The sequence below is a fragment of the Aspergillus eucalypticola genome (genome assembly GCF_003184535.1).
Source record: "Aspergillus eucalypticola CBS 122712 chromosome Unknown BO83scaffold_7, whole genome shotgun sequence".
Taxonomy (NCBI): Eukaryota; Fungi; Ascomycota; class Eurotiomycetes; order Eurotiales; family Aspergillaceae; genus Aspergillus; species Aspergillus eucalypticola.
The window spans coordinates 1,209,095-1,232,592 of record NW_020290281.1 but is presented as its reverse complement, the minus strand read 5'-3'; the positions used below and the strand labels follow the sequence as shown (position 1 = coordinate 1,232,592).

The following is a 23,498-nucleotide window of genomic DNA, read 5'->3' as shown; positions in this document are numbered from 1 at the left end:
TTAGAAAAAGGCGCACCAGCCAATATACATAGCAGCTAGATTCTTTACATCCGTTGCTTGTACAATTAGTTCGTCTACGTGACCGTCCACTGAAAGGGGGACTGACTCCCCAGGTAGAAGGCCACGAAGTTTGTTGCGAACATTCTCTAGAACACCGGCAGGTGTCTCTGGGGCATTGGCATGTGTACGACGCTTCTGTCCATCAGCAACGTGGGTGTGTACATCTTGGGTGGTGCTTACCTTCTTCCCGATAAAGTCCGTGGTAGGGTCATGCAAGAACGTCTCCAGAACGGTCATGAGTGCGTCTTCGTTGTGGCGAAGTAGACCAAGACTAATTTCACATGTCTTGCGGAACGGACCTATCAATGATATTAGCACATGAACGTTTCAGAGGTCGGTTAGAACGAACCATTGTATCCATAGGCACCGAACGCATCAACCATGTTTTGGGTCAAACGAAACGGAACCAATTCAGGTATATCGAATGTCAATCCCTATCCATGTCAGCCAAAAAGATGCAAGGCAGGTTTGTCTTGGGTCTCGGGCGCCTAACCTTGTCGAAAAGGCAATTGAAGTCGACATGTAAAACACCTCCCGTGCCTTCCTCGAACAGTATGTTTTCACCATGTCGATCACCTAACCTGCAGAGAAATGAGCTGAAAGGGACATATATCAGCAAAGTGTGGATTGACTCACCCTAGGACATGCCCAACCATGGACATAACAGCACAGGAACGAGTATAGCGAATCCTGGCAGCAAACCATGATCCTGCTTCAGGAAACATTTCAATGAACCATTCATACAGAACTGGAGGAAACCTGCATCGAGATTAGTCTTGGAACGGAGCGACTCAAGAAGAAGTGCATTGGAAAACTTACTTTGACAAAACTTTTGTTGTGAAAAGATGGAGTTTTGAGTTGTCGGAGCATGCTTCGTTCAGGTCGTGTCTGATCTCATTATACTATAGTAGAACCACTTCAATAGCTGTATGGCTATCATCATGAAGCTGAAAAACTTACGTTTGGCGCGATGCCTCTCTCTCTCAAGAGCTTGATAACAATGTCCCTCAAAGCACGAAGGTTATCGACCCATTCGATCAGCCCGCATTCTTCGTTCAGCGGTGTCACAGCGTACGTTTTGATATCTGCCACAGCAATCACTCGGTCAGAGGATAGTGGAACGCAGAGGATAAAATAGACGGTTGAGTACTTACACATCCGTCGTTTACTCGATTCCACATCCTTTTTGAAGAGCCGATTGATCATGTTGTTGAATTCCATGAGCCGTTGATCTTTGCGCAGGTCATCCTTGGGTTTGCACAGAATGTTGTATACTTTTCCATCTGAGCCCCGGATCCCTATCCTTCGTGGTTTCTGGAGAGAATTCAAGACCTGCACATCGTCCAGTATGGCTATCAACAGTCAGTGAAATTTTTGCAGAAGTCAAATCAAGAAGCGTTACCTTCAATAGTCGTAGGATCCCTAGGGAAGGCCCTGAAACCTTTCAGGTATTCAGGTTTATGGCTGGCTGGTAGCGTCGGCGTTAACATTGCTTGGAACGGCACCACAAGCCTACAAGGCGCCACCTTATGACTGAACTTCAGATCACGCAGACTGACTCTCAGGACTTTGTCTTCGATGCGAGCTATGCACAACCTTAGCATTTCCTCTGAGAATTTTTGTCCTTGATTTATCATGGCACGCATATCTGACGATGGCTGATTTTTCAGTTTCTTGTTGACTTCCTGCTTGAGATTAGCTCGAACTGATTTGACGCAGATTTCTCTTTCTTGACCTACCGTAATCTTCTGCAGGCAATTTATTCCTCTGGATGCCCGGTCCTTGGAAGAGGACTTAACCACTGCGAGGACAGTCCATAGCCCTTGTTGGGGAAATGAGTTAACTGCCCTGGCTACGATTTTGGTCAATAAGTCGTATACCGTCGTATTTGGGTGACATATCCTAGCAACAACTTGAGGGAGAATGGTGAAGAGCTGTTTCTAGTTAGCAAGCTTTCATATGGTACTCGACTTTGTTACCAACCAGCGCAGCCGGGATCCTGTTCACATATTTCTTGAGTTGTGTATGCATATCATCAAGGCTCTTTTTTCGCTGACTCAGAGTGTGCTTTTGGAAATCTCTTTAAGTCGTCCCGATTATTCCAGTCAGCAGGCGAATCGAGGTGAAGGTAACGGGAGTGAAATGTTTAGATCCCGAAGAAAATATTCATTACTTACTCGTTGTCGCCTCTCTTTGGATCAAACGGCTGGTCGACGGTAGAAGCGTGTTCTAGCCAGAGTGTCAAGATTTTGGGCAAGGACTGGAATACGTATTTGTTGCCATGGGCCAATGACCGGAGATAATTGTCAACAACTAATTTTGAGGCCTCGCCACTCAAGCTGGGGAAAAATGAGCCATTGATCATTTTGCAGGTCAGGGATAGGAATGCTGACTAGATCTGTGCTTCCTTTCCCAGAGGTTTTGCTTTCTCCAAATCCAGGATTTTGTTGTAGTGTTTGCCTAGGTAGTAATGAGCCTTCTCCCACCTAAGAACCAGTTAGCTTCCACTTTAAAACGCCTGCCGTACCTTTCTGGGACATAGAGTTTACCTAGGGTGGAGCTTTATAGCTTCCCTGTATCTCTGGACGATAGCATCTGATTGTGTTTGCCCTGCCCTGTCTGTCCACTTGGCCAGGAGCAGATGTGCCTATATAATAGTTACAGTCAGATCGTGTCGGTAGCCTGTGGACGGTGACATACTCGAGCCAAGAGCATATTCTGATGTTCACCATTATTTGCAATTAGCGATGAGGTACGCTCTTGAGATGTGGCTGTTTCTGACGAGAACTCATTAGCAGTAATTGCGCCTTCCAGTGTTTGTATTGCTTTTCGATGATGACCGTCTTTCCAGAGGAGTCGTGCGTGCTCAATAGTGGCAGATCGATCGTTAAGACGTGCCGCATGTAGCATCGACTGGTAGGCTTGGTTGGTGAAGTTGCCTTTGCGCGACAGACGTGCACTAGTTAGCCAAGCAGCGGCTATGTCGGAATCGGTAAATTCGTTCCTTAAGGCTCTATCAGCATTCGACTAGAGAAAGTTCACAAAGAGGGCAAAAGCGACATACGTTAGCTCCATCGTAGCCCTTCTAAGGCCTAAGAGATATTGCTTATCAGAGATGTAGCCCCCAAGGATATCCAAACGTCGATCCAGTATATCAGGTAGCTTTGTGCGCGAGTCATTGCTCTCACTATCCTCAAATCTAGCGCGAGCTATAGACTCTACCTCGTGTAGAGTATGTAGCTTGAGAATGCTATCATGGCATGACTGCAACGAAACCACGGAGTTGGCTGTTAGGGACTTGGCCACACTGAGTCGTAAGGCCTCTATATGTTCCCAAAATTCCGTATACTTGCCTTGCCGGAAAGCATTGAGGGCCAATCCAATCTCAATATTGAATTCCCCCCTACCCAACCGCGAGAGCTGCTGAAGATACTCATTTAGCTTTCCCCAATTACTTGTGATCCAGGTCGCTTCTACTGCAAAAGGTAGAAACTTCCTAGATGAATTATTTGCTTTCAAGATCTCGAATCGCGTGAGAATGGCATCTAAGAATGTGTCAGTAGACCGGCTGGACGGGGATGGATCAGGGGAATACCTTGTTGTCCAGATTCCTTGAGACATGCGAGTAGACCCCACTGTGCTTCGCTATCATTTGGTTCTTTCTCAAGTTGCAACTCATACCAGCTTTGTGCGGTAGCCCACCTTCCTGCCTTTCGATGCTCAAGTACCTGCTGATCAATGTTTAACACGTGCAGATGGCTTGAAATTCCTTCGATACCGTCTGGTTCGTCGATCCGGCTGTAGATATCTTGTAATCGCTGGTAGAGAGGTTCGACGGCGGCGCCTCCTTGCTTAGAATGCTGGTTTTTCCACTGTCGGATGTATTGCTCCCAATGGAACAGAGCCCGTGAGAACGATTTGCACTCAACAGCTCTTTTGGAGATGACCTCTGGAGGTATCGAACTCAGAAGTATTTCTACAGCTTTGGCTTGCGAATGGTAGGTGTCTAACAAAGCATCGCGAGATGTTCCCTTGTGGTTACGATTTGAAGGATGGCTGGGGTTCCTGAGACTATTTATCTGTTTCTTTTTGCCCTGTAGCCACCTTGAAAGGTAGTCGAGGACCTCGAAAATGCTCTGTTTCGAATAGTGTGAGACAACAATCAAACGAATCTGCACAAATAAATGGAAATACGCTACTCACCTGACTGCACAATATGATGTTCTCATATACATAGTCGTGTGTGTCGGGTAATGGGTGTGACAGGACATTCACTAGCTCACAGCGTAGATCTTCTTTCTCTTGTGGGCTCCCAGAAACCGTACGGTTAAGGACCGCGAATGGCAGCAAAAAAGATGCTATTGAGATGTCTTGGCCTTTCACAATGCGGCTGCAAACACTGAATACTAATTTCGCATTGTCACCGTTCCCGGCTTGCAATAGATCTTGCACAAAGGTCCGTAGCCAGTTGCCATGTGTCAATCCAGCTGTGAACAAGGGATAGCTGCAGTTAGTGTTTAGGGTCCCAATGGTAACTGTATACTTTGAGGTAAGGAAAGGAGCTAGAATGTTGCGAACAGTTTCAGGTAGCTCTAGCCAGCGTTGATATTTCTCATCGGCTCGGAAGTCACGCGATCGATTGGCCACGGCTGAATCAAGACCGCAGAACCTGAGTAGGTTCTGCATCGCATATGCAAGAAAACCTTGAGCTCTAGTATTTGAAGCTGATAGGAACGTCTCGACTAACACGTTCTGGAGGAAGAAAAGTATGAAGTCAAAGGTCTCTTCCATGCTGTCGAAGTTGGACAAAACCAGAATCCCTTTCTTTTCTTTCACCGTGTCCACTCGGTTAGGGTCAAGACAGCCGATCAAGCCTAGACATTCAGCCGATAACTTGGTTATAACATCCGAGCTAGTGTTAAATTTCACACAACAATCGAGCAATGACCGTGTTAGCTGTGCAACAACTGGATCTGGAATCTCACTGAGAACAGATCTGTGAATGAACTCTTCATTCTGGGAGAGATAAGGAACTAGCTCATGCAAGGATTGCTCAACAACCGTTGCAGTATCACTCTGACAACGACGAATGAATGCAAGGAAATGGCTTCGTACATCCATCTTCTCTTTCATGCTATTAAGCGTGGCTTCATGCTTGTCGAGTATTGGAATTGAAGCTAGCGAGGGCATGGTATTGAAGATATCGCGTACCAACTCATGGTGAGACTGCATGATGTATTCAACGAGTTCGTACGCTTGCTTCCTTGTATCCTCAGTGAACATGTCCCAGTATCTGATCACAATTGATAGTGTCTGATCGATGAGGGGCTCAACTTCCTCTTCTTGCAGGGAAATGATCAGGACTTTCCAGACGATGAATGCATTATTACACAGCTCTTGAATCTCAAGAGCAGCTCGTAAACATGCGCATATCTATGTCACTTTAGCTTACTACTGAAAATCACATTATATGAGCTGACTTATGTACGAACCTGAGGTAAGGCGCTACTGATATGGCCACGAGCAACCTTTATCATCTCTCCAATCGCTGCAATGTTCCTTTTTTTCTCAATCAGAGGTTGTCTGATTTGGAAGTCATTTACAGCATGAGCGAACTGTGTAATGATTCCAAGGACATGCTCCTCAATGAAGTATTCTATAAGGTTCGCTCGTCTTGGTGTGTGACCTGACTTTCGTGGAACAAGGACGGCTAAAAGATGAAGTGCGCGGAGAAACTACAATTCCTTCATGTCAACGTCGATCGAGCTGTGGAATCGGTAATGACTTACCCTCTTGCCTTTGTCCTCCCCCAAGTCGCCAAGGCCTTTGAGTAGGTCACAGGCAATCAGTATCGGCTCAATCCTCAAAAGCTCAGCCAGAGTACGGCCCCTAAAGGCAGCATCAACTTCCGACAAAGCGGACATGACGGATTCTTCTGGATTCGGCGATGGTTGGCTCAGCAAAAAAGCGAGTATCGATGCAAGATTGTTCTTCTCTGAGCAAATATCGAATGGTGTCTTCGCGTCCTTGTACGTTGCCCCAACTCTGACGATCACATCGCGCTTCCGGGTAAGTACCAGATATGGAAGGACATAGGTCTCTGTCAATCTGAGGAAGTCATCCACTTTCATACCCAGGAGGTCGCAGAGCTGTTCTGCCATGTAGGGGCGAGACTGAAAATTTCTCACAACGGTCACTGACAAGGTCCTCCAAAAAGGCCTAAACAAGGCGGCCGGAGTGACAGAAAGATGTTGTGCAAGCCCTGAGAGCTAAGTTCTATTAGATGATGGCCTAATCTAGTCACATGCGGAAGGCAGTATATGATCACAATATCAGGGTCCATACGTACTTCGGTATAAGCCACCGCCCCTATAAACGGGTTCGGATGTCCAAGGTACTCTACCAGTCGAAGAAGTATGATATTCATCTCTTCGTCGTTAGAAAACCTGTAGATATACGATATGTTAGCGAATGCTCACAACCACTTGACAGGATCAAACTCACTGCGCCAGATGACATAAAGTAAGAATACATGTCTCATGTAATGGCGTCTCCTGTTTCTCAGAGAGGCTCTGCAACCAGTCCAGAATGACAATGAAATTACCTCGTCGGGTTTCGTGGTCGAGATCTCTACGAACGAACGAGGTTATCGAATGTCTGAAGAGTGGTCAGCACTTCAAAGTTTTCGCAAGATCTTTCAATGATAGATACCCTGTAGTAAGACGTAGCTCTCTGACAGAGCTCCTGAGAGAATTGAGGCAAAATTCGCCGAAAGCAGAAGATGCAAGCTGCATATGAGCTGGGTCGGAAGTATGCATCAACGTCCTTCTTAACGCAACTGTCGCAGCTATTCTCAGATTTGCAGTCCGTGAAAGGCTCGAAATGATGTGATTCAAGATCTGACATAGTTCATCGCTCTTGAGAATGTTGGAATTGCTTTCTGGTTCGATATCACGACATTTGGAGTCACAGATTCTACAGTTGAAACTGTCCTCTGAATCGACATTCAACATATCTACCAGATTTCTAGACAATGCACAGGGGATATTGCTCAGAACACATAAGAATCTTAGTTTGTCCTGCTCCGATAGTCCAATGTATGATGTACTTTCCGTTGTCAGTCAACAATTGTATTCATGGGGACAATACATGTCGACTTACAGAACCGCACAGCTCAGATCCCCCAGGGTGCCACTCCGATCACAGCCGAGTAGTTCAAGTGACTTGACTATAAGCCTCTCTGCCACATTTCGGCCTTCTCTGTAGGCATTCAATCGCGGGAGACAGCGATGTTTGGCCATCCGGTCAGCCCCAACACCACTAATGGAGGAGTGGTCAGAACCCGGGGTTTCGTGACTAGCTACCAATTCCGTTGAATGCCCCCCGCAGAAAGCTGCCTCTGCACCCTTCGCGTTGGAAGAATTGTAAGTCATGGAACAATGTACGAGGGAGCATTCGATCGCAACCTAGCTTTGAGTTAACCAGACGGTAGCTATGGTGAGGGCCATACGGGATGATATACCTGAAGACAAGTATCGAATGAACTGAACAATGCGAGGTTACTCTTAATAGGTAGCAGTGTAGCCCCCATTGATTGCATAAGATCCTTTTCGGATGTGAAAGCCTTGGTGAAGCTGTCAATGGCATGGCTTAGGCTTAATTGGAGAACAGAAGCCTGATTTAGCATATCTAGAGCAAAGGTTTCTGCGACTGTCTGGAGGAAAATGTATGCTAGCCTCTGTTTCGCTGATGTATGTGGAACATGGTCACAAAACCTTTTGATGAACCTCAGGAACTGTGAAAAGGTCGGCACTTGGTTTGTGACGTCCTCAGTATCTGATTTGGAGTGCCAAAGCACAGCGAGCTTCCACAAGCGCCGATAATTATTAGAGAGCCATGCCAAGTCCTGTCGTTTAGAGGGGATATTATAAGAAACGTGAGCATTAATTGTAGATGTGAGCATATCAAGGCATAGACGGACTGTTTGAGCGCAGCTCTCAAGTCTGATCAATTTCTTCAGAGATCCACAGCGCAGGCCAAGTCTGTCAAGATCCAAAGTACAGGGCTGCTTCGGGTATACTACAGGGGAGCCGGCCACATGGGTAAGCCGAGCTCGAGACTGATGGGCTTCAAGAGCATCAAGAAGTTCTGGAGGGATCAGTATAGGACTCAGATCTAGCCGAGGAATCTCACAAACCAGTAGTGCAGGCCCGAACAAAGGCAGTAATACCAACAAACGAAGACCAGAGCTTCGTATGATTGTGTGAAGCGTTGAACATACTTGCGAGGATGCCAGCGATTCTATCTTCGACAGGCTCACTGTCCCAGGTAGAGAATAGATGGACTAGCCAGACGACTAGACACGAGTACAAGGGACTTGCTGCATCCTTTCCCAGAACTTCTGGCTCTGGCATCTCCAAAAGCGCTAATGGGGCTTTGTCAACAGCATTTTGGACGATGTCCAAGCAGTCCAGGAGTTGACCTTGCAATTCCGACCTATCATCTCTGATACAGGGCTCTAGACCTGCTTTCAGCACGATGCAAATCAGTTTCTTAACATCAGTGATACTATCATTAAGCTGAAGATGACTATATTTCCCTTCAAGCAACTCATGCCGGAGCTGCGAAAATGCCTCTTTAGTTAAACCAAGCGTCCCATCACCCTGTGATGAAAGATGTGGTGCAAGGTTGGCTGCGAGCGTAGAGGAAACTGGCTCTGCAGGATTCCAATCTGCAACCCCAGGAATAGGTAAACGAGACTCCTTGCGCTTATTAGTTGCCATTGGCGATGCCTTTATACATGGTCCTGATTTCTCCCAGGCCTCGTTGAGCGCGAAGAGTGGTGATCAGACCGGCTTAAGATCTACGGATAGTAATACTCATGTATGTTTCAGTGACGCGTAGTACGGTGTAAGTAACATGTATGGTTTCCCCACAGTCCATCCATCCAGTGAGGTGTTGGAATTCTTTAATGCACGCACGAGTTAATGTGGGCATAAAGCATGAAACCCGCTTATCAATTGCTATCAAAGTGAATACCTTCAAGTATCGACTTGTTATGTGCACGGTTGCAGAATAGTACTCGTATACGGAGTTACTTGGAAGCGGTGGTATCATTACTACTACAATAAGCGGACTTCCGGGCGGTGGGTAATCAAATGGGTTTTCAAGGCAAAATCCTGGTATCTACGGGCTCACTGAGCTCTACAAGGAAAGTTTCTCTTCCGCTTCCTGTGTAGAAACAGGTGGGGTACAAAAGGAAAGATAAGGTCTAGAAACTTAGTAAAACTTGTGCTCAAATTCAGTGGCTTTGTACATGCAGAGTGACCCCCTCGGGTGACTCTTATACTTGTTATCCAGCCTATTCCTGGTGTCATCAGTGCCGGCTACTACAGCTAATTCACCTCCCAGCAACAATCTCACAAAGCCCTTCTCAGTCTAGCGGATGAAATATGGAGATGTCTGGTGACATGCCGCCTGAGTTGCTGGAGAACAACGCCGAACATGCTTATTTCATGAAGCAGGCGTTAATGATGGTAATTGTATCTTGCCCTAGTGACACTGGAGATTGGTATTCTTATACTCGCTCTAGGGAGAAAAAGCCCTTGCAACCGGTGAAACCCCGGTTGGCTGTGTTCTGGTGTATGACAACAAGATTGTTGGTTTTGGAATGAATGATACAAACAAATCCATGAATGTAGGTGAGCCAGCTGCCTGAACCATCAATCCCCATGGAGACCTCGGAAGTTTCAATGAATCTTCCAATTTCCCTTGTCCCTTGGGAGAGTTCCCCTCAAAGCAAAATTAGAAAGCGTTTGTGAAATCTAAAACCATAGCCGGTCTTATCAGGGTACAAGACATGCCGAGTTCATTGCCATCGGAGAAATGCTCCGAACTTATCCTAGGTCAGCACTGCGTTCAACAGACCTCTATGTGACTGTTGAACCGTGTGTCATGTGTGCATCTGCTTTGAGACAATATCAGATACGAAAAGTATACTTCGGTTGTGGAAATGATAGGTTCGGGGGAACCGGTAGCATTTTATCACTACATGCCGAGTCCGTTCTTGCCTTCCCGCGGACCTACACACCTATGACCTAGAACTAATTCATGCTAGTCGCTCGATAGATCCACCATACCCTGTACAAGGCGGGTTGTTCCATAAGGAAGCTATCATGTTACTTCGGCGCTTCTACATACAAGAAAATGAGAAGGGTAGGTAGCTAGCTTCTGACAACTGTGACAAGGAAGCCTTCTAACAGACTCTTTCGAGCAGCGCCCAAGCCCCGCCCTAAAAAGCACCGTGAATTGAAAACGGATTTCGACCAGGAAGTCCTCATTGCCTCCCCTACACCCTGAGCGGGAACGGGTTGTACTTAGTCGAACGGCCGCACAATGAAGGAAGCTGAGGGCTAAGCATCTTCGATGTCGTGTAGAAGCGATCAAGGTGAAGTGAGGGAAAGGTTCCATTTAGGTTTTGCGTTGTTTCAGGAACTAAATATACAATATCGCGCAAGAGCCAATGAAACGTTAACGAGCCGATCCTTATACCGTCTTTCATGTCACAAGTTTAGGAGCTAGCTTGCTTCAACCGCTCGGCTTCCAGCTCCCGCTCGGCCTGCTGATAGTACTTGGCCGTGTCGACGCCATGCTTGTATTGCAGTTAGTAACAAGTTTTACACCCGACGCTGATGGTTATGTATGAAAGGTGATGGTCCCATTGTACTTACCTGGTCATGGTTGACAAGGTTGAACCATGGAAGAACATGGATGAATAGCTCAGAGTATCTAGAGTTTCGAGCAGCAACGCCTTGCAGGTATGAAGAAACTTTAGATGTGCCATATAGGGATTCCCCTTTCTTGACTTTGTCCACCATCTCCTTCATATCCATATCAGCTTCCCTCGAATTCTCCGTGAAGCCATAGAAGCGGTCTGCACAAGAACGTTAGTATTACAAGGGCGTAGATCGAAACAACTGCTCCATGGTTGCACTGACTGCAGGATCTCTGATAGACCACGTGGAGACCTCCAATAAGGCCAATGGCTGTTGCTAGGCGCATCACAGGAGCGAACCCTCCCCTGCCGACGTGAGAAGGGCTCACTCTTTCCATAACCCAGAACGCAAGAGGAGACGCAGCGGCCATTCCGCCGCCCACTGCGTAGTCAGAGGGTCGTGCATATCCGAAAACTCGTCTCAAGTGCCTGGTTTAAAAAGTGAGTCAATTGCAATATGGCAACGTCAAGCTGGTCCATACGGGTCGGAGTCAATTAGCTACAAAAGCCAAAGTTAGCCGCAAGATCTGTAACTCCATTTCGGATAGAGAATAATCAACCCTACCGGGTAGTCTGTATTGGCCCGCTTTGGGGGAACAAGAATTGACTTGTGATCAGTCGCCATTGTGACCGGGCTGGGACAGTGGAGGATGAATTATAATGGACGTTTCTGGATTGGCTTCCGCTTCAATGGAGATGGAAGTCGGACGGAGTTATGCCAAGCCCAAAGCCATACCGATTGAAGACTAGCAGGTATTCATAATTACAAAGCCTAAGTAATGCGTAGTTACAGTTATGCTGAAAAGGTTTTGTAACCCGTTGTCACGCTAGCCCGACCGCCTACCCTACTTTGGTGATATGATACTAATACGTAGTACTGATCTTACCTTTCCTGGCAAATTGGCTGAGAACCTGGCACGCGTCTTGAGCGACGCGTAACGCTATCCGTTTACAGCTGTCCGAGGTAGTCATTTGCGGATTTTCATCGAAGTATGCGTACTACTTGTTCAGTCAACAATAACCGGATTTTATGAGAAGATTGTCATTTTCACTATTTCACAAGTCATCAGGAGGTTCGTTGGATGATGGAGAAAGATGTGGGCTACTCAAACCCATCAATGGGCCATGATGATGCATTGTTCGATTATGATGCCGGCTTAGAGAGCACATTGCAAGATATAGCTGTGGATTCAAACAGAGGTGGGCCCATTGCTGCACCTGTATTAGGCTTGGATGAAAAGGTTACAATCACTAAGCAGCGACGATCTACTGTCAAGCTGGATGAGGGCCGGTAAGACTGACAACCGGGGGAGTGCTCTGAATACAATGCTTATTGCTTCCTAGATTACTGTCACAAGCCGGCATACCAAAACTGCGTTCTACGGCGAAGTCTAAATTGAAATTCAAAGGGAAAGGACATGAGGTCTGCTGAACCCTTCATACTTTCGCTGAGGGATGTCTGCGTAGCTAACTCTCTCAAAGTTTTCGGACGCCGCTCGACTATTAAATTTCTACCAACTATGGCTCGATGATTTGTTCCCTCGCGCGAAGTTCGCCGATGGATTGGCTATCATAGAGAAACTGGGTCATTCGAAACGCTTGCAGACGATGCGACGAGAATGGATAGACGAGGAAAAGCCGAGAATCCCCGCAACCGACTTTGAAGATGCGCAACAAACGGGGTTCTCGGCTCCACATGTCCATGATAATAGTATGTCTATTAGGCATTTGGATGAAGCCGACGCGATTTTGGGCCAAGGAGATAATGTGGCACAGTCGCCTCCAAGACATGGCATCGGAGCTCAGCCATCCTCACTTACGCTAGGAGACGCTCCTCAGCAGGGAGATTTGTTTGTGTCGGATAATGAGAGTGTCCCAAGAGAAATTACAGAAGGTACTCATGATAATGATGATGATGATGATGATGATGATGATGAGCTGGAAGCACTTCTTCGCGAGCACGAGGATAGCATTATTGATAATCATAATCTGGCAGGACCAGATGCATGGGCTTGAGGCAATAAGCCTATGGGTAGCCTGGGTTCCATAGACAATATTGATGTTTCGAGCAATACAACCACTTAGGGCACCAAGACATGTTTCGTACAGTGGACTAATTATTCCTATTTCTACATGGCGCAGACACGGTCTAGCCGGCCCCTCTTTTCCTTTTTCGAAAAAAAAAACCCTTGCTCTTTCCCTCTACCTTGAGAGTCACCGTAGAGTATAAGGTACATTATTTATCGAAAATGCTGTGCTTCAGCAGATACCACCATAATGTGATGTGCTTTCTTCCCTTTTTCTTCTCCTTTCCTTCCCCTCTCGTGTCTGCAATGGTTTATCAACTGGTCTAAGCATAATCTACAAGATTGGTAAGGCTCATGAAACATGCCATTGCGCGGGACTCATTAATGGAGTGCCGGTGTATCTCCGATTTTTCCCTGGCACTAGCTTTTCGTTTATGCTAATGCTGCAGGCTCAGTGAACACGGAGAATTGTCCACCACCGCCGGCCCAGTTTAACTTTTTCCCACGAACGGCAGTATTCTCGATGACAGTCGCTATTTCAATGTCATCCGGTGTACCCTGACCTGTTTGATAGGTGGCAGAGAATCCCCACGACCAAGGACGACCATCAACATCAATGACGAGTGAATGGTCTGAACCGGCTGCAACAGTATTGGCCTTGACTCCAGGAACAGCTTTAGGCTCTATCAAGATACGAGGCCGTCCGCGCTCGTCCTTAATGACCGCATCCTCAGGTAGACTGTCGATTTTCAGACCTGTTTGGTAGCCATCCAATCGTCCCCATACAAGGCACTCTCCATTATCAGCGATGGCAAGCGAATGATGGGCGCCGCCGCAGATCTGTGTAACTGCTTTCCCAGATAGCGACTCTACGGCGGTGGGATGCACAATTGCAGCTTCATCGTCACCGGCACCAGCCCTGATACCCGTTTCGCCGAAACTGTTCAAACCCCATGCGTAGACCTCTCCGGACTGATGAACAGCGAAAGAGTGAAAAGCCCCACAGCCGATATGCACGATATTCTTCGGCAGGCCAAACTCACGCGGCTGCAGGCCGTTCAATCTGTTTCGCTCAATGATACGACGGCCCAGTTGGTTTTGCTGGCCCGAACCCCATGAAAATACAGCACCTTTTTCGTTCAGTGCCAGGACATGATTATCGCCACAAGCCAGGTGTTTGATTTTCTTCAAAGACGGTATCAGACTAGGCGTAAGCTGGACTTTATTGGTGGCATCAAAACCTAAGATACCATCATTGCTCTAATTCGCCTCTTAGCCTAAGCAGTTCTTTATACAAGGGTATGCGAAGCTTGACTTACTCTAAATGTTCCCCAACCATAGACTTGACCATCATCCGTAAGGGCAAAACTTGAGCTGTCGCCAGCAGCAACTTCAACGAAGACGGTGTCTTTTGGGAAAGCCTCTGACGGAATAGCAGTGGGAATTGATTCGTGGGGATTTAAAGCAATGTCATCATCGGAGTCCGAGTCTGACTCATTGTCGGCTTTGTCCATATCTTTGTACCCACCGTCCCAAGTAGTATCTCTGCCAAGTGCTCCTTGGTCGTTGACGCCCCATGTAAGGATCTTGTTGTCATACGTAAGTGCAACGCAATGCATCCCACCAACAGCGACCTGCACGACACCGACACGGTCCGCTGGCAAGTTGGCATTCAACCGAGGCCGCTTCACGTCAACTGCATTCTTAGCAGATCCCAGCCCCAACTCGCCAGAGCTGCCTTCGCCGCACACATAGACATTTAGTCGAGTGGTTGGCGCATGGTTGATGACCACCTTCGGCTTCGGTTTAGTAACCCGGGGTTTAGCAACGCGGGCCTTTTTCACATCGCGAGCTGGAGCTTCATCGACAACTTCCGCCTTCCGCTTTACACGTTTCGCAGGCTCAACTTCACGCTTCTTTCTTGCAAGGTTGTCGTCCGTTCCACCACCCTTCTTGGGAGCCGTGGCAGATTTCGCGGTTTGTCTTTTGGTGGTCTTCTTGGGCTTCGCAGGGGCCTCTCGCTTGTCAGTTGGAGCTTTGCGAGCAGTACTGGTCGTGGCGGTTGTCTTCTTCGCTTTCGTCGTTGTTTTGGTGTTAGCCTTCGTAGCTGCCTTCGTCGTAGTAGTTGTAGTTGCTGTGGTCTGTTTAACCTTTGCCGCCGCAGCTGATGCCGCAGCCGGCTTGGGTGCGCTTTTCTTGGGCGGCATAGTCGCTGTCAGATTAACAACTATGTCTTGGCTCATTGGCCGTTGCAGTGGTACACCGGGAGCGTATCAGGGGCTTAGGGAGTTGGAAAAAGTAAAAGGCTCACCAGTGACCCAGGTAATGAGCTTTTAAAAACGAAAGAAGATGGAGGGAGGTGGGGAAGAGAAAAGCCACCGAAGAGGCGCTGGACGATTTGAAAAGAAAAAGGTACAAGAAAGGGTGGGGAATGCGCCCACGCGATAAGAGCTCTGGTGTTATTGTTGTTACTTCTTGTTGTGTTTTTGCGATCTAAAGAACAATGGCACCCGTTAAACAAAGAAACCCATTCTTTGAACACATCAACTCAGATAAAAGATGCCTAGCAGTATTTATATGTTTGGCTACAAGAGTTTTCTTGGTCATTCACATCCCAGGGACGGTTCTTTGTTTCTTTTTTTTTTTTTTTTTTCTTTGTTCTCCCCCCTGCTCCCCTAATCTTCATTGAATATACTATCTTATTTCGGTGCCCTTGAGTACAGAATTAAGCTATAGTACCGGCCTGGGAATTATGCCTGCATGAAGTTGGTTAATTCCGAAGACTCAACTTCTTCCATTGCTCAGGCATTCTTGACTACTAGTAGTAGGGACTGCTATCTCTTGCCAAGCTGCCATATGTACCAGTAGACGGTCCTCCCAACTGTTCCTGTAAAACATCCATCGTGACTTCGCTGACAGCCACCTTTGGTTTTGGGGGATACATTTTTGTTCTCAGCAACAATGGTGTGTTTTACGACTCGGCATTTGTAGTAGTAGGGGACTCAGTAGGGGGCGCAACCCGAATTCTTCCACACATAATAACATTCTGACCCAAGGGCATCCATTTCACGTCCCTAGGATTCAGAGCAGCGTTTGGCTTGCCTTCTTGATCCCGCTTGGAATCTGGGCTCACACTTACTCCACCGGAGCCAAGATAGGTTGGAGCGACAGTAACAATGATAGTATCAATAAATTCGGTGTATTCGGGGTTCAAAAGCTCACTCAAAACGGTCCCGCCGCCTTCGATCATGACGCTTTTGATCCCCTCAGATGCCAACGCACGTAGTATGGCTTCCCAGCGCAGCCGCCAGTTCTGATTGTACTCCATAATACGGAGATAATCGCCCCCGTAGCCCTTCAGCATCATCAACTTTTGTGGGTCAATCCTGGCTCCTGGGGATACCACTACCCAGGGCGCCTTGCCTTTCCCTTCTACTGCAGTCCTCAGCATTCGGCAGTCTGGATGTACAGGCCATCGTCCTGTGGGATCGACTATCACTGGCCGCGGTTGCCACATCCTTCCAAGGCCACCGAACCCACCTGCGCCTTCCAGCCTACAGTTTAGCCCGGGGTTGTCTGCAAGCACTGTTCCAACTCCGATGAGGATTGCGTCATGACGTGACCTGAGATAGTGGGTCATTAATTTAGCCTCTGGCCCGGATAGCACAGTTTGCATGCCTGGCAGGAGTGATATCTTAGAGTCCATCGACGATGCATAGGACAGGGTGACATGAGGGAACTGGCGGCGGTCATTGTGCTTTGGGAGATAAGGCTCAAGAAAATCTAGAGGGAACCGAGGGAAGGAGAGCGTATCCGGGGGCAAAGATGAGTGTATGGCTGCATTCGAGAGTAACTTGTCGCTCGGAGTATTGCTGATACCACCAGCCGCTCGCATCCTTACAATGCCATGACCCTTATGATATTCATAGCCTTCATGCGCCACAAGTTTAACGTCGGGGTTCTGTATCCTCCACTTCGCCGAGACATTGCGCACGTCCGTCACTGTACAGAATTTGCCCCCAGCTTCAACAAGCTTTTCAGGTTCTTCTTGGAACTTTGTGAAAATTGAGGAAGGTAGATACCCTTTGATTGCTTCCCTCCGCGCAAACTCCATTAATCCAGAATTTCGCTTCACTCGGTCAATATAATCAAGGTCATGTGAATGTACCCGACTGCTCCCTGGAGTTCTCGCTATTGTCACCGTCGAATATGCTCCTTCGAACTTGACAACTTTGATCTGGAAGTTGCAGATACCACCCTCCCGCACTCTCTTCTTTCGGGGGCGTTTGCCCTCAGGAAGAGGACGAGTTTCTGACGTACGATGAGTGGGGCGTCGCAGACGACACATATAATAGTCCGTGGTGCAATGCCCTTCTTTGCTGGAATTAGACCTCTGTTTGACCCATACATTGTCGATAAACGGCCAATAAGTCTCAAATTCCTCCAAGCTAATCTCTATGGGATCCTTGCACTCGAACATCACTTGGCGTATCCTTGCAAGATTGGGGGGATTATTGATGAGATTGTGGTTTGTGGCCGAGCTTGAGTCCCTTGACCGGGAGTCACAGCTGGGATCGTCGACATCTGCTTCTCTAGGGATATCGTCGCTCGCGGAGTTGTGGTCGCTTCCTATCTGCACGGGTCCTTGTATATCCAATCCCTCTGGTCTTGCAGACTCCGTCGCATTCCCAGAGAAGTGGTCGGTTTCGAGAACCGCATCGTGGGGTATGAGGTCGGCGGGCGTTGTATTATTATCGTGGTTGCGGTTGTTATCATTCTCGTAGAAAGCCACCATGCGTCCGTTCAATGGAGCTTCTTCCAGTCCATCTTTTGCACGGTTCGGAGCATCATCGCACGATGAGCCCGACCCAGAGTCGGGCGATAATGATTTTGTACTCGTATCAGACGCGTCTGAGCGGTCATGTTCCATGTCGAACATCGGAGTTTTCTGGGGCTAGACCAAGGGCAGCTTGAGAGACACGTACGGTGTGGTCCAATATCGGGTCGAAAAGGCCCCGCAGCTAGCCTGCTCATATCATGGCTCAGAAACGATGCACTTGTCGGACTCCTAATGTGGAAATACGTGACGCCTGTTGTCTATTGAGGCGAGCCACTCACTTCTAGGCGCTCTTCCTTGACTAAAAGTGTTCAGGGTCAGATTAGGCCTTGTGCTGTCAATTCCCTCCGTCATCCAGCCGACGTTTCTTGGCACCCTCTCTTGCGGAAAGTGCCCGCGTTTGCCGGAAACCAAGCGCCATTTATATAGGTATTCGTTGGTACGCGTCGTAAATATGCAGCTCTACAAACTATAGTTTAGGTATCGAATAGAAGCTACAGAGTAACGATTACGTTGTGTTGTTGTAGCATCTACCTCAAGTCGCCGACAAATAATTTCATGTGGAATCTAACTTGAGTACAAGCCAATACAGAAGTCAAGAACGCGCTATAGCCCAATGCAACCTCCTATTGGGCTGGCTTCTCAATAAGCGCCGATCTCTGCTCCAGCTCGCGCCAGCGTCTCATATACTTTCGGCGGCAGCTTGTATTTGACCATCCCCGAGAAAATCATTAGATCCTTGGCCATGACGAGCAACTCATCCGCCAGTCCCTGCCTAATCTCGTTCTCATATGTACCAGAGTTCAGCCGTTCCCTTTCGTGACCAATACATGTGATACACCACATGATCACATGGCCAACATTATGGGATATTATTGGCGGGAAGGACGAGAAGGCTTGGGCAGCGCTCCTAATGTAGGGAACGGAGCCTCGGGCCCGCAATGGAAGAATGCTCAGATCATTGATAGCCTAGACGGAAACCGTTAGTTTGGTCGCTGCCTGTCAACCCGAGTAGAAAGATCAACTTACGTCCAAAGCCGGCGTCCATTTTGCTGCCTCAACCTCCACCTTAGCCTCCATCATCCTAAGCAACAATCCACATGCATCGCGATTGACTTGCCGGATTCGTTGGTAATACATCGCATTTGCGTTATACAACCCAATCATATTCCTTGCCAGAATAACCGGATTATCCACGGTTGTTAAGCTGAGACTGCCGCCGGCCTCCAGTTCATGTTCATCGGTCCGAGGCCTCAAAGGCTGCAATTTCAGGGCGGGTCCACCCAATTCTACAGCAACGGCGTCAGATAGCGCTCGATTGATGATATCAATGACGCGGTCGTAGTCCTCGGCAAGATGATACAACAGGACCGCGTCCGTTATAAGGCCCTTGTCATCGGCGATAGCTGCTGCTTGCAGAGTGATCGTCTTGAGGAACTCATCTTGATCGACCAGTTTGATCAAGCTAATACGTTGTTCAATAAGTCCCTTGATTCTGCTTCCATCTGACCTGATGTCGCCCAGCAATTTAGCAAAGTCCCTGGTCTCGAGGATAAATTCCCGTAATGCTTCGTGGCATACAGAAGCTTGGGATTTACCCAGAGCTCCGGGCAGGTCGGCGTTAAGGCATAACAGCGTAAAGTAATCAATGGCCGCTTCCACAAATCCCGTCCGGAATTCTCTCGTGTATTGCGTGATTAGGTAGCCGAAATTAATCTGTGGGTATTGCTTCACAGTAAAGGACACTGTGGCTGTTAGTCTTGCCTATAGCATTCATCACGGCATATCGGGTTTCCACTTACATATCTCTTCACCTGACGTGTAAAAGTCTGAGACGCGCAAAACACCATAATATGCCAAGGCAATGGCAAAGTGCACAGCTGTGATTGGAGCATAAGAACCAAGGTATGAAACAGCTTGCTCAAACATTCCTCCCAAGATTTGCAGAAAGAAAAAGGTTCCATAGCCTCCGGGCCCCTCTTGGCCTTTTCCGAATACTCGCTGACCAATCTCCGTGATATCAGTTTGAATGTCTTCGAGTCCAAAGACGTCGCCGGCAATTTCCTCCGCTCTATCATCTTCCCTAGCCATACTGAACTGTAACCACATCCAGTCTTCAACACTTTGATTTATACCGTCTAAGCGCCTGCGGCCAAGTTCACAGCGTCCGATGATTTTGTAGCAAGCCATACGGTACGGATCAACTGTGTTATCAGGCGCATTGCGAGACCGTTGTTGATATTCGCCGTTGATCTTTTGTTGCAGATCTCTAGGCAACCGTCGATTCTGCGCATATGTAGTCATATATGTCACAAATTTGTGATCTAGAGACCTAAAGCCGGGATCCTGGCTCACGTATTCTGCAGCTTCGGTAACGAAACCACAGCGAAGGAGGTAGAAAATGAGAATCCAGCAATAATCCTGGCCAACCATCTGCAACTCCGTACCATCAGGAGCAAGGTCTTTCCGTGCCGCTCTAAGCCGAATATAGGCACGAATCTTATTGGTCACAGTTGGTATGCCACCGAGTTGCGCCTCCCGAGGGTTTTTGGTAATCACACTTTCAACCTCGTCGTAAAAGAGCTTTTCCAGGAAAGACCTAGAGCCCTCAACAATACGTTTTCTCAGACTTACTGCTCTGCGCGAATTTGGGCTCTCATCCAAATAATCTTGGGCAAACTGACGTTCCACGAGAGCCGAGGGATCATTCATGGTGTTAGCATCTGGAGACTCCCCAACAATGCTTATCAAAGCTCTATAAGCATCGTACAATTGTCGAGGTACCTGATAGAGTCAGTCAACCGCGTACGGGGCTTTGTTTAAGAAACTTACATCGCCGCCAGCATGCCCTTCAACATCGGAGAACTCATGAAGGATCGGAAATGCTCTAGTATGTAGCCTAGCAGAATTTAGTTGCCGAACCTTGTCTGCATAGTAGCCCATTTTCTCTCGTAAGAAGCGAAGATCAGAGTGACCCCCCGCACCCTCATTGCGCTCCGTAGAATCTTCGAAGAGTCGGAGGCTTGCCGTCCCTGTTCCTGGGGTCCCGATGACGGATTTTTCTAAAGCGGAGCGTCCGAATACACTTCGCCGACCTGAAGGCGTAGGGCCATTTGTGGATGCAGGGCCGAACTGTTTAGGTCGCCGCATCGTGCGCCCGAAGCTACCTCTTATATCGCCAGCGCCATCGTCTTTTTGCGCTAGTCCGAAGTGCTGGAATATCTTCCGGCGCTGTTCCTCCCAGTCCATGTCAACCTTCTCTTCCAAGAATGAGTCAAAATCTTTCTGGGTCCGAGCAAGACTCTCATTGATCATCACTTGACGACCGCGCTGTTGTATGTTTTTTAGAAATTTCTGGTTATCTGGGTCAAAAGTATCTTGTTCTCTCAGTGGTGTCGATACCGATGCCTGAGGGTCCAAAGCCTTCAGGTCCCGCAAGGCGTGGCCAGGAGATACACCTGAAGCCGCGAGCAGATAATGGCTGGTTTAATAGAATATCAGCCGACAAGACCTGAGCAGAAGGAGGTTAACTTACGCTTTGCTGTGTGGTACTTGAGGTTGAAATTCCTTTGAGCCACCAGCACCAAGTTCCCTAGCTTTTCTACGAATGTCGTCAAGACCCAATTGAAGACTTGGCAGCTCCTCGAAATTGCCGTTTTGAGCAATTGCAGAGATTGGTCTCTTTTTTCCGCGTTCTAGTAAACTGTTGAAAAAAGCCGGCTGGGTCGTCTGGCTGGACGGTGGCGCTGCATTGGCTTGTACCTGATCTTGTGCAAAGACCGAGCTCGAAGTAGGCTGCTGTTGCACTTGCGACGGCTTTGCGAAATTTGTTCCACCTGTAAGGCCCGGCGTTCCAGATTGATTCCCAAAGAGACTCGATGATTGCGTAGCAGCTCCTAGGCCACCCCCTCCAAAGAGGGAGCCGGTGTTCGTGGAGGCCATTAGAGGATATGGGGGCTAATGCTGTCTGTGTTTATCCAGCAGTCACAGAACGTCCACTGTAATTGCTATCCAAATAGATATTATAAGCATGATTATGTTTAAAGTAAGTTTAGGAACTTGCAGCTCACTGTCAGTAAAGTAAGAAGAGATGAATATGACACCTTATTGAGATCGACCCTGATACTGTCTTCGCTCGGTTTGCGATTCGACAAGTCGGTTGATAAACTGTTTTGGCGTGCAGTCCCAGATTCCGTAGGTATGTCGGACTTACTTTTTTGCCGAGCTTTGTCGGGCTTACCGGAGATCAGTGATTGACCGCTTTCCTTCACTTCAATTTGCTAATTCACTTTCCAACTCTGGGTAGTCGCTATCAAGTATTGGCGCGTGTTTGGCCCAGCACATTAATTAGCATAACCAATTCCATCCCAGGGGAAGGCTTGACGTGCCGCTACACAATGCCGGTATTTCAGGCCAAGACGTTTCGACGCGCAACAACAGCATCGTCTACTCTCGGAGAACGAATCGGCGCGGCCTACCGGGCTCATCTAACTAAACGCCCATTCCTACTCTTCGGCCTTCCTTTCATTATGATAATAGTTTCCGGGTCTTTCGCTTTAACACCCGCTGCCGCTCTGAGGTACGAGCGGTACGATCGCAAAGTTAAACAATTAAGTCAAGAGGAAGCGATCAATCTAGGCCTCAAAGGGCCCGATGGCGATGAGGGCATCAAGCGAAATCCACGGCGACGAGTTATTGGTGACGAAAGAGAGGAATACTATGTCAGTATACACGCCTATCGGTCAAGCAAGATCTGCGTAATCTAGTTGGAATGTGGGATAGCAGCTAACGTGGTACCATTTTTACAGCGGCTTATGGCCAAAGATCTTGATGATTGGGAGCAAAAAAGAGTACAACGCTTCAAAGGCGAGCCTGATGGAAAACTCTGAGATGCGCCACGTTTGCTTCCAAATTGACCTTGAGCCGATGTGAATCACTCTTTGGCGATAGCCACATAAATGCGACTTCCTTTTCCCTTTAACCCCCCTTAAAAAGCCCGATGTAGCTCAGTCTTACCTATGGTCGCACGTTGGTATGTAATGATAATGATTGTCGCGCGTTTGCAATGTGAAGTTGTTGAACGTCACTGATATTGAACCCTTTATATAGAGTCGACAAGTATTCCTTCCAAGGGCCAGACTATGGAGGTTCTATATCATGCTGCCTTCTTGGTGCTATCTGCAGTTTCGCCTCGTCGCAGCAGACGCTGATACGACTTCATGTATGTTAGTAAGTATGTTAGTCTTAGTTGTACACCACAAGCACCTACTTGTTTTCTACTAATGCCTCACTTGTCCCGTAACAAGCGAAGCATGTCCAGCCAGCAACTATTCATGATTGACAAGAAGCGATTCCTGGAAGTTCCATACCTCCCAGGATGAATGTGCGAGAAAGACCCGAGCTGAACCGCTGGCTTATCCTCCTAATTGTTGGGTCAAAATCGTGCACAGCATCAAGGTCACCATAGTTGCGCATAAACTACACCCTACTCTTTCCAATGATACGCAAGCCCACCTACAGAGGCCATGCGTCTCCCAGCTTAGGCAGCCTTAGGCAGCTAGTAGTAACCTTGGGTACATGGTCCCAGCTATGTACCATGTATTTCGTCTCTTCTGCGATGGAGAGTAGCAGCTAGAGCAAAGCCAGCTGGCTGCTTTATCAAGGCTTTGTTCCACCTGTTAGTGTGTAGTCGCCCTATGCCTACGAATTTGACACGATTTATTGTCGTGGGAGTTTACGCGGATGTGGGGGAGGAAATCAGGTCCCTTCCAACATCGAAAGAAATGCGTAGAGTAAGGGG

General features: G+C 47.9%; 8 protein-coding genes across 8 annotated transcripts; 3 read left to right on the top strand and 5 right to left on the bottom strand.

Moving 5' to 3' along the window:
• atrA (protein kinase MEC1) lies at positions 1–8,893 on the bottom strand (the record flags this gene model as incomplete). Its single annotated transcript, XM_025529256.1, has 25 exons — positions 8,258–8,893; positions 7,583–8,208; positions 7,222–7,526; positions 6,772–7,167; positions 6,565–6,717; positions 6,410–6,506; positions 5,850–6,329; positions 5,553–5,795; positions 4,264–5,493; positions 3,656–4,196; positions 3,125–3,605; positions 2,761–3,064; positions 2,610–2,707; positions 2,454–2,546; positions 2,238–2,399; positions 2,044–2,140; positions 1,800–1,994; positions 1,463–1,745; positions 1,215–1,412; positions 1,021–1,145; positions 880–962; positions 697–819; positions 554–641; positions 410–494; positions 1–359 (listed from the first exon to the last, which is right to left on the bottom strand). Exons 1-25 carry the CDS (start codon positions 8,841–8,843, stop codon positions 1–3), a joined length of 7,431 nt encoding a protein of 2,476 aa, XP_025390383.1. The 5' UTR covers positions 8,844–8,893.
• Positions 8,894–9,271: 378 nt separating this feature from the next.
• On the top strand, positions 9,272–10,589 carry BO83DRAFT_376980 (nucleoside deaminase). The gene is made up of 5 exons (XM_025530873.1): positions 9,272–9,596; positions 9,653–9,757; positions 9,910–10,118; positions 10,178–10,275; positions 10,337–10,589. Exons 1-5 carry the CDS (start codon positions 9,513–9,515, stop codon positions 10,417–10,419), a joined length of 579 nt encoding a protein of 192 aa, XP_025390382.1. The 5' UTR covers positions 9,272–9,512; the 3' UTR covers positions 10,420–10,589.
• BO83DRAFT_376979 (putative NADH-ubiquinone oxidoreductase 21 kDa subunit) lies at positions 10,346–11,517 on the bottom strand. The gene is made up of 5 exons (XM_025530872.1): positions 11,400–11,517; positions 11,317–11,333; positions 11,058–11,263; positions 10,791–10,993; positions 10,346–10,711 (listed from the first exon to the last, which is right to left on the bottom strand). Exons 1-5 carry the CDS (start codon positions 11,457–11,459, stop codon positions 10,631–10,633), a joined length of 567 nt encoding a protein of 188 aa, XP_025390381.1. The 5' UTR covers positions 11,460–11,517; the 3' UTR covers positions 10,346–10,630.
• A 435-nt stretch (positions 11,518–11,952) lies between these two features.
• BO83DRAFT_425444 (Chromosome segregation in meiosis protein 3) lies at positions 11,953–12,850 on the top strand (the record flags this gene model as incomplete). Its single annotated transcript, XM_025535211.1, has 3 exons — positions 11,953–12,125; positions 12,179–12,257; positions 12,317–12,850. The coding sequence occupies 3 exons, from the start codon at positions 11,953–11,955 to the stop codon at positions 12,848–12,850; spliced, it is 786 nt and encodes a 261-aa protein (XP_025390380.1).
• Positions 12,851–12,987: 137 nt separating this feature from the next.
• Positions 12,988–15,245, bottom strand: BO83DRAFT_376977 (Ran exchange factor Prp20/Pim1). Its single transcript, XM_025530871.1, has 2 exons — positions 14,181–15,245; positions 12,988–14,121 (listed from the first exon to the last, which is right to left on the bottom strand). The coding sequence occupies exons 1-2, from the start codon at positions 15,066–15,068 to the stop codon at positions 13,294–13,296; spliced, it is 1,716 nt and encodes a 571-aa protein (XP_025390379.1). The 5' UTR covers positions 15,069–15,245; the 3' UTR covers positions 12,988–13,293.
• Positions 15,246–15,525: 280 nt separating this feature from the next.
• Positions 15,526–18,044, bottom strand: BO83DRAFT_376976 (RibD family protein). The gene has a single exon (XM_025530870.1). The coding sequence runs from the start codon at positions 17,789–17,791 to the stop codon at positions 15,833–15,835; it is 1,959 nt and encodes a 652-aa protein (XP_025390378.1). The 5' UTR covers positions 17,792–18,044; the 3' UTR covers positions 15,526–15,832.
• Positions 18,045–18,237: 193 nt separating this feature from the next.
• Positions 18,238–21,847, bottom strand: nic96 (linker nucleoporin NIC96). Its single transcript, XM_025533920.1, has 6 exons — positions 21,769–21,847; positions 21,234–21,705; positions 20,531–21,179; positions 19,501–20,482; positions 18,728–19,443; positions 18,238–18,667 (listed from the first exon to the last, which is right to left on the bottom strand). The coding sequence occupies exons 2-6, from the start codon at positions 21,638–21,640 to the stop codon at positions 18,341–18,343; spliced, it is 3,081 nt and encodes a 1,026-aa protein (XP_025390377.1). The 5' UTR covers positions 21,641–21,705; positions 21,769–21,847; the 3' UTR covers positions 18,238–18,340.
• A 141-nt stretch (positions 21,848–21,988) lies between these two features.
• BO83DRAFT_415861 (cytochrome c oxidase assembly protein COX16) lies at positions 21,989–22,838 on the top strand. The gene is made up of 2 exons (XM_025534665.1): positions 21,989–22,419; positions 22,507–22,838. The coding sequence occupies exons 1-2, from the start codon at positions 22,096–22,098 to the stop codon at positions 22,585–22,587; spliced, it is 405 nt and encodes a 134-aa protein (XP_025390376.1). The 5' UTR covers positions 21,989–22,095; the 3' UTR covers positions 22,588–22,838.
• The last annotated feature ends 660 nt before the right edge of the window (positions 22,839–23,498 follow it).

Bases quoted from the DNA above. Each gene is read 5' to 3' on its own strand.
- BO83DRAFT_415861 (XM_025534665.1), top strand. From the start codon at position 22,096: ATGCCGGTATTTCAGGCCAAGACGTTTCGACGCGCAACAACAGCATCG. The intron at 22,420-22,506 runs GTCAGTATACAC...CCATTTTTACAG, and splicing joins ACGAAAGAGAGGAATACTAT to CGGCTTATGGCCAAAGATCT.
- nic96 (XM_025533920.1), bottom strand. From the start codon at position 21,640: ATGGCCTCCACGAACACCGGCTCCCTCTTTGGAGGGGGTGGCCTAGGA. The intron at 19,444-19,500 runs GTAAGTGGAAAC...TAACAGCCACAG, and splicing joins CACGTCAGGTGAAGAGATAT to TGTCCTTTACTGTGAAGCAA. The intron at 18,668-18,727 runs GTAAGTTGATCT...GTTTCCGTCTAG, and splicing joins AATGGACGCCGGCTTTGGAC to GCTATCAATGATCTGAGCAT.
- BO83DRAFT_376976 (XM_025530870.1), bottom strand. From the start codon at position 17,791: ATGGAACATGACCGCTCAGACGCGTCTGATACGAGTACAAAATCATTA.
- BO83DRAFT_376979 (XM_025530872.1), bottom strand. From the start codon at position 11,459: ATGGCGACTGATCACAAGTCAATTCTTGTTCCCCCAAAGCGGGCCAAT. The intron at 10,994-11,057 runs GTCAGTGCAACC...GTTCTTGTGCAG, and splicing joins GGTCTATCAGAGATCCTGCA to ACCGCTTCTATGGCTTCACG. The intron at 10,712-10,790 runs GTAAGTACAATG...CTGCAATACAAG, and splicing joins ACCTTGTCAACCATGACCAG to CATGGCGTCGACACGGCCAA.
- BO83DRAFT_376977 (XM_025530871.1), bottom strand. From the start codon at position 15,068: ATGCCGCCCAAGAAAAGCGCACCCAAGCCGGCTGCGGCATCAGCTGCG. The intron at 14,122-14,180 runs GTAAGTCAAGCT...GAGGCGAATTAG, and splicing joins ATGGTTGGGGAACATTTAGA to AGCAATGATGGTATCTTAGG.
- BO83DRAFT_376980 (XM_025530873.1), top strand. From the start codon at position 9,513: ATGGAGATGTCTGGTGACATGCCGCCTGAGTTGCTGGAGAACAACGCC. The intron at 9,597-9,652 runs GTAATTGTATCT...TACTCGCTCTAG, and splicing joins TGAAGCAGGCGTTAATGATG to GGAGAAAAAGCCCTTGCAAC. The intron at 9,758-9,909 runs GTAGGTGAGCCA...CGGTCTTATCAG, and splicing joins ATACAAACAAATCCATGAAT to GGTACAAGACATGCCGAGTT.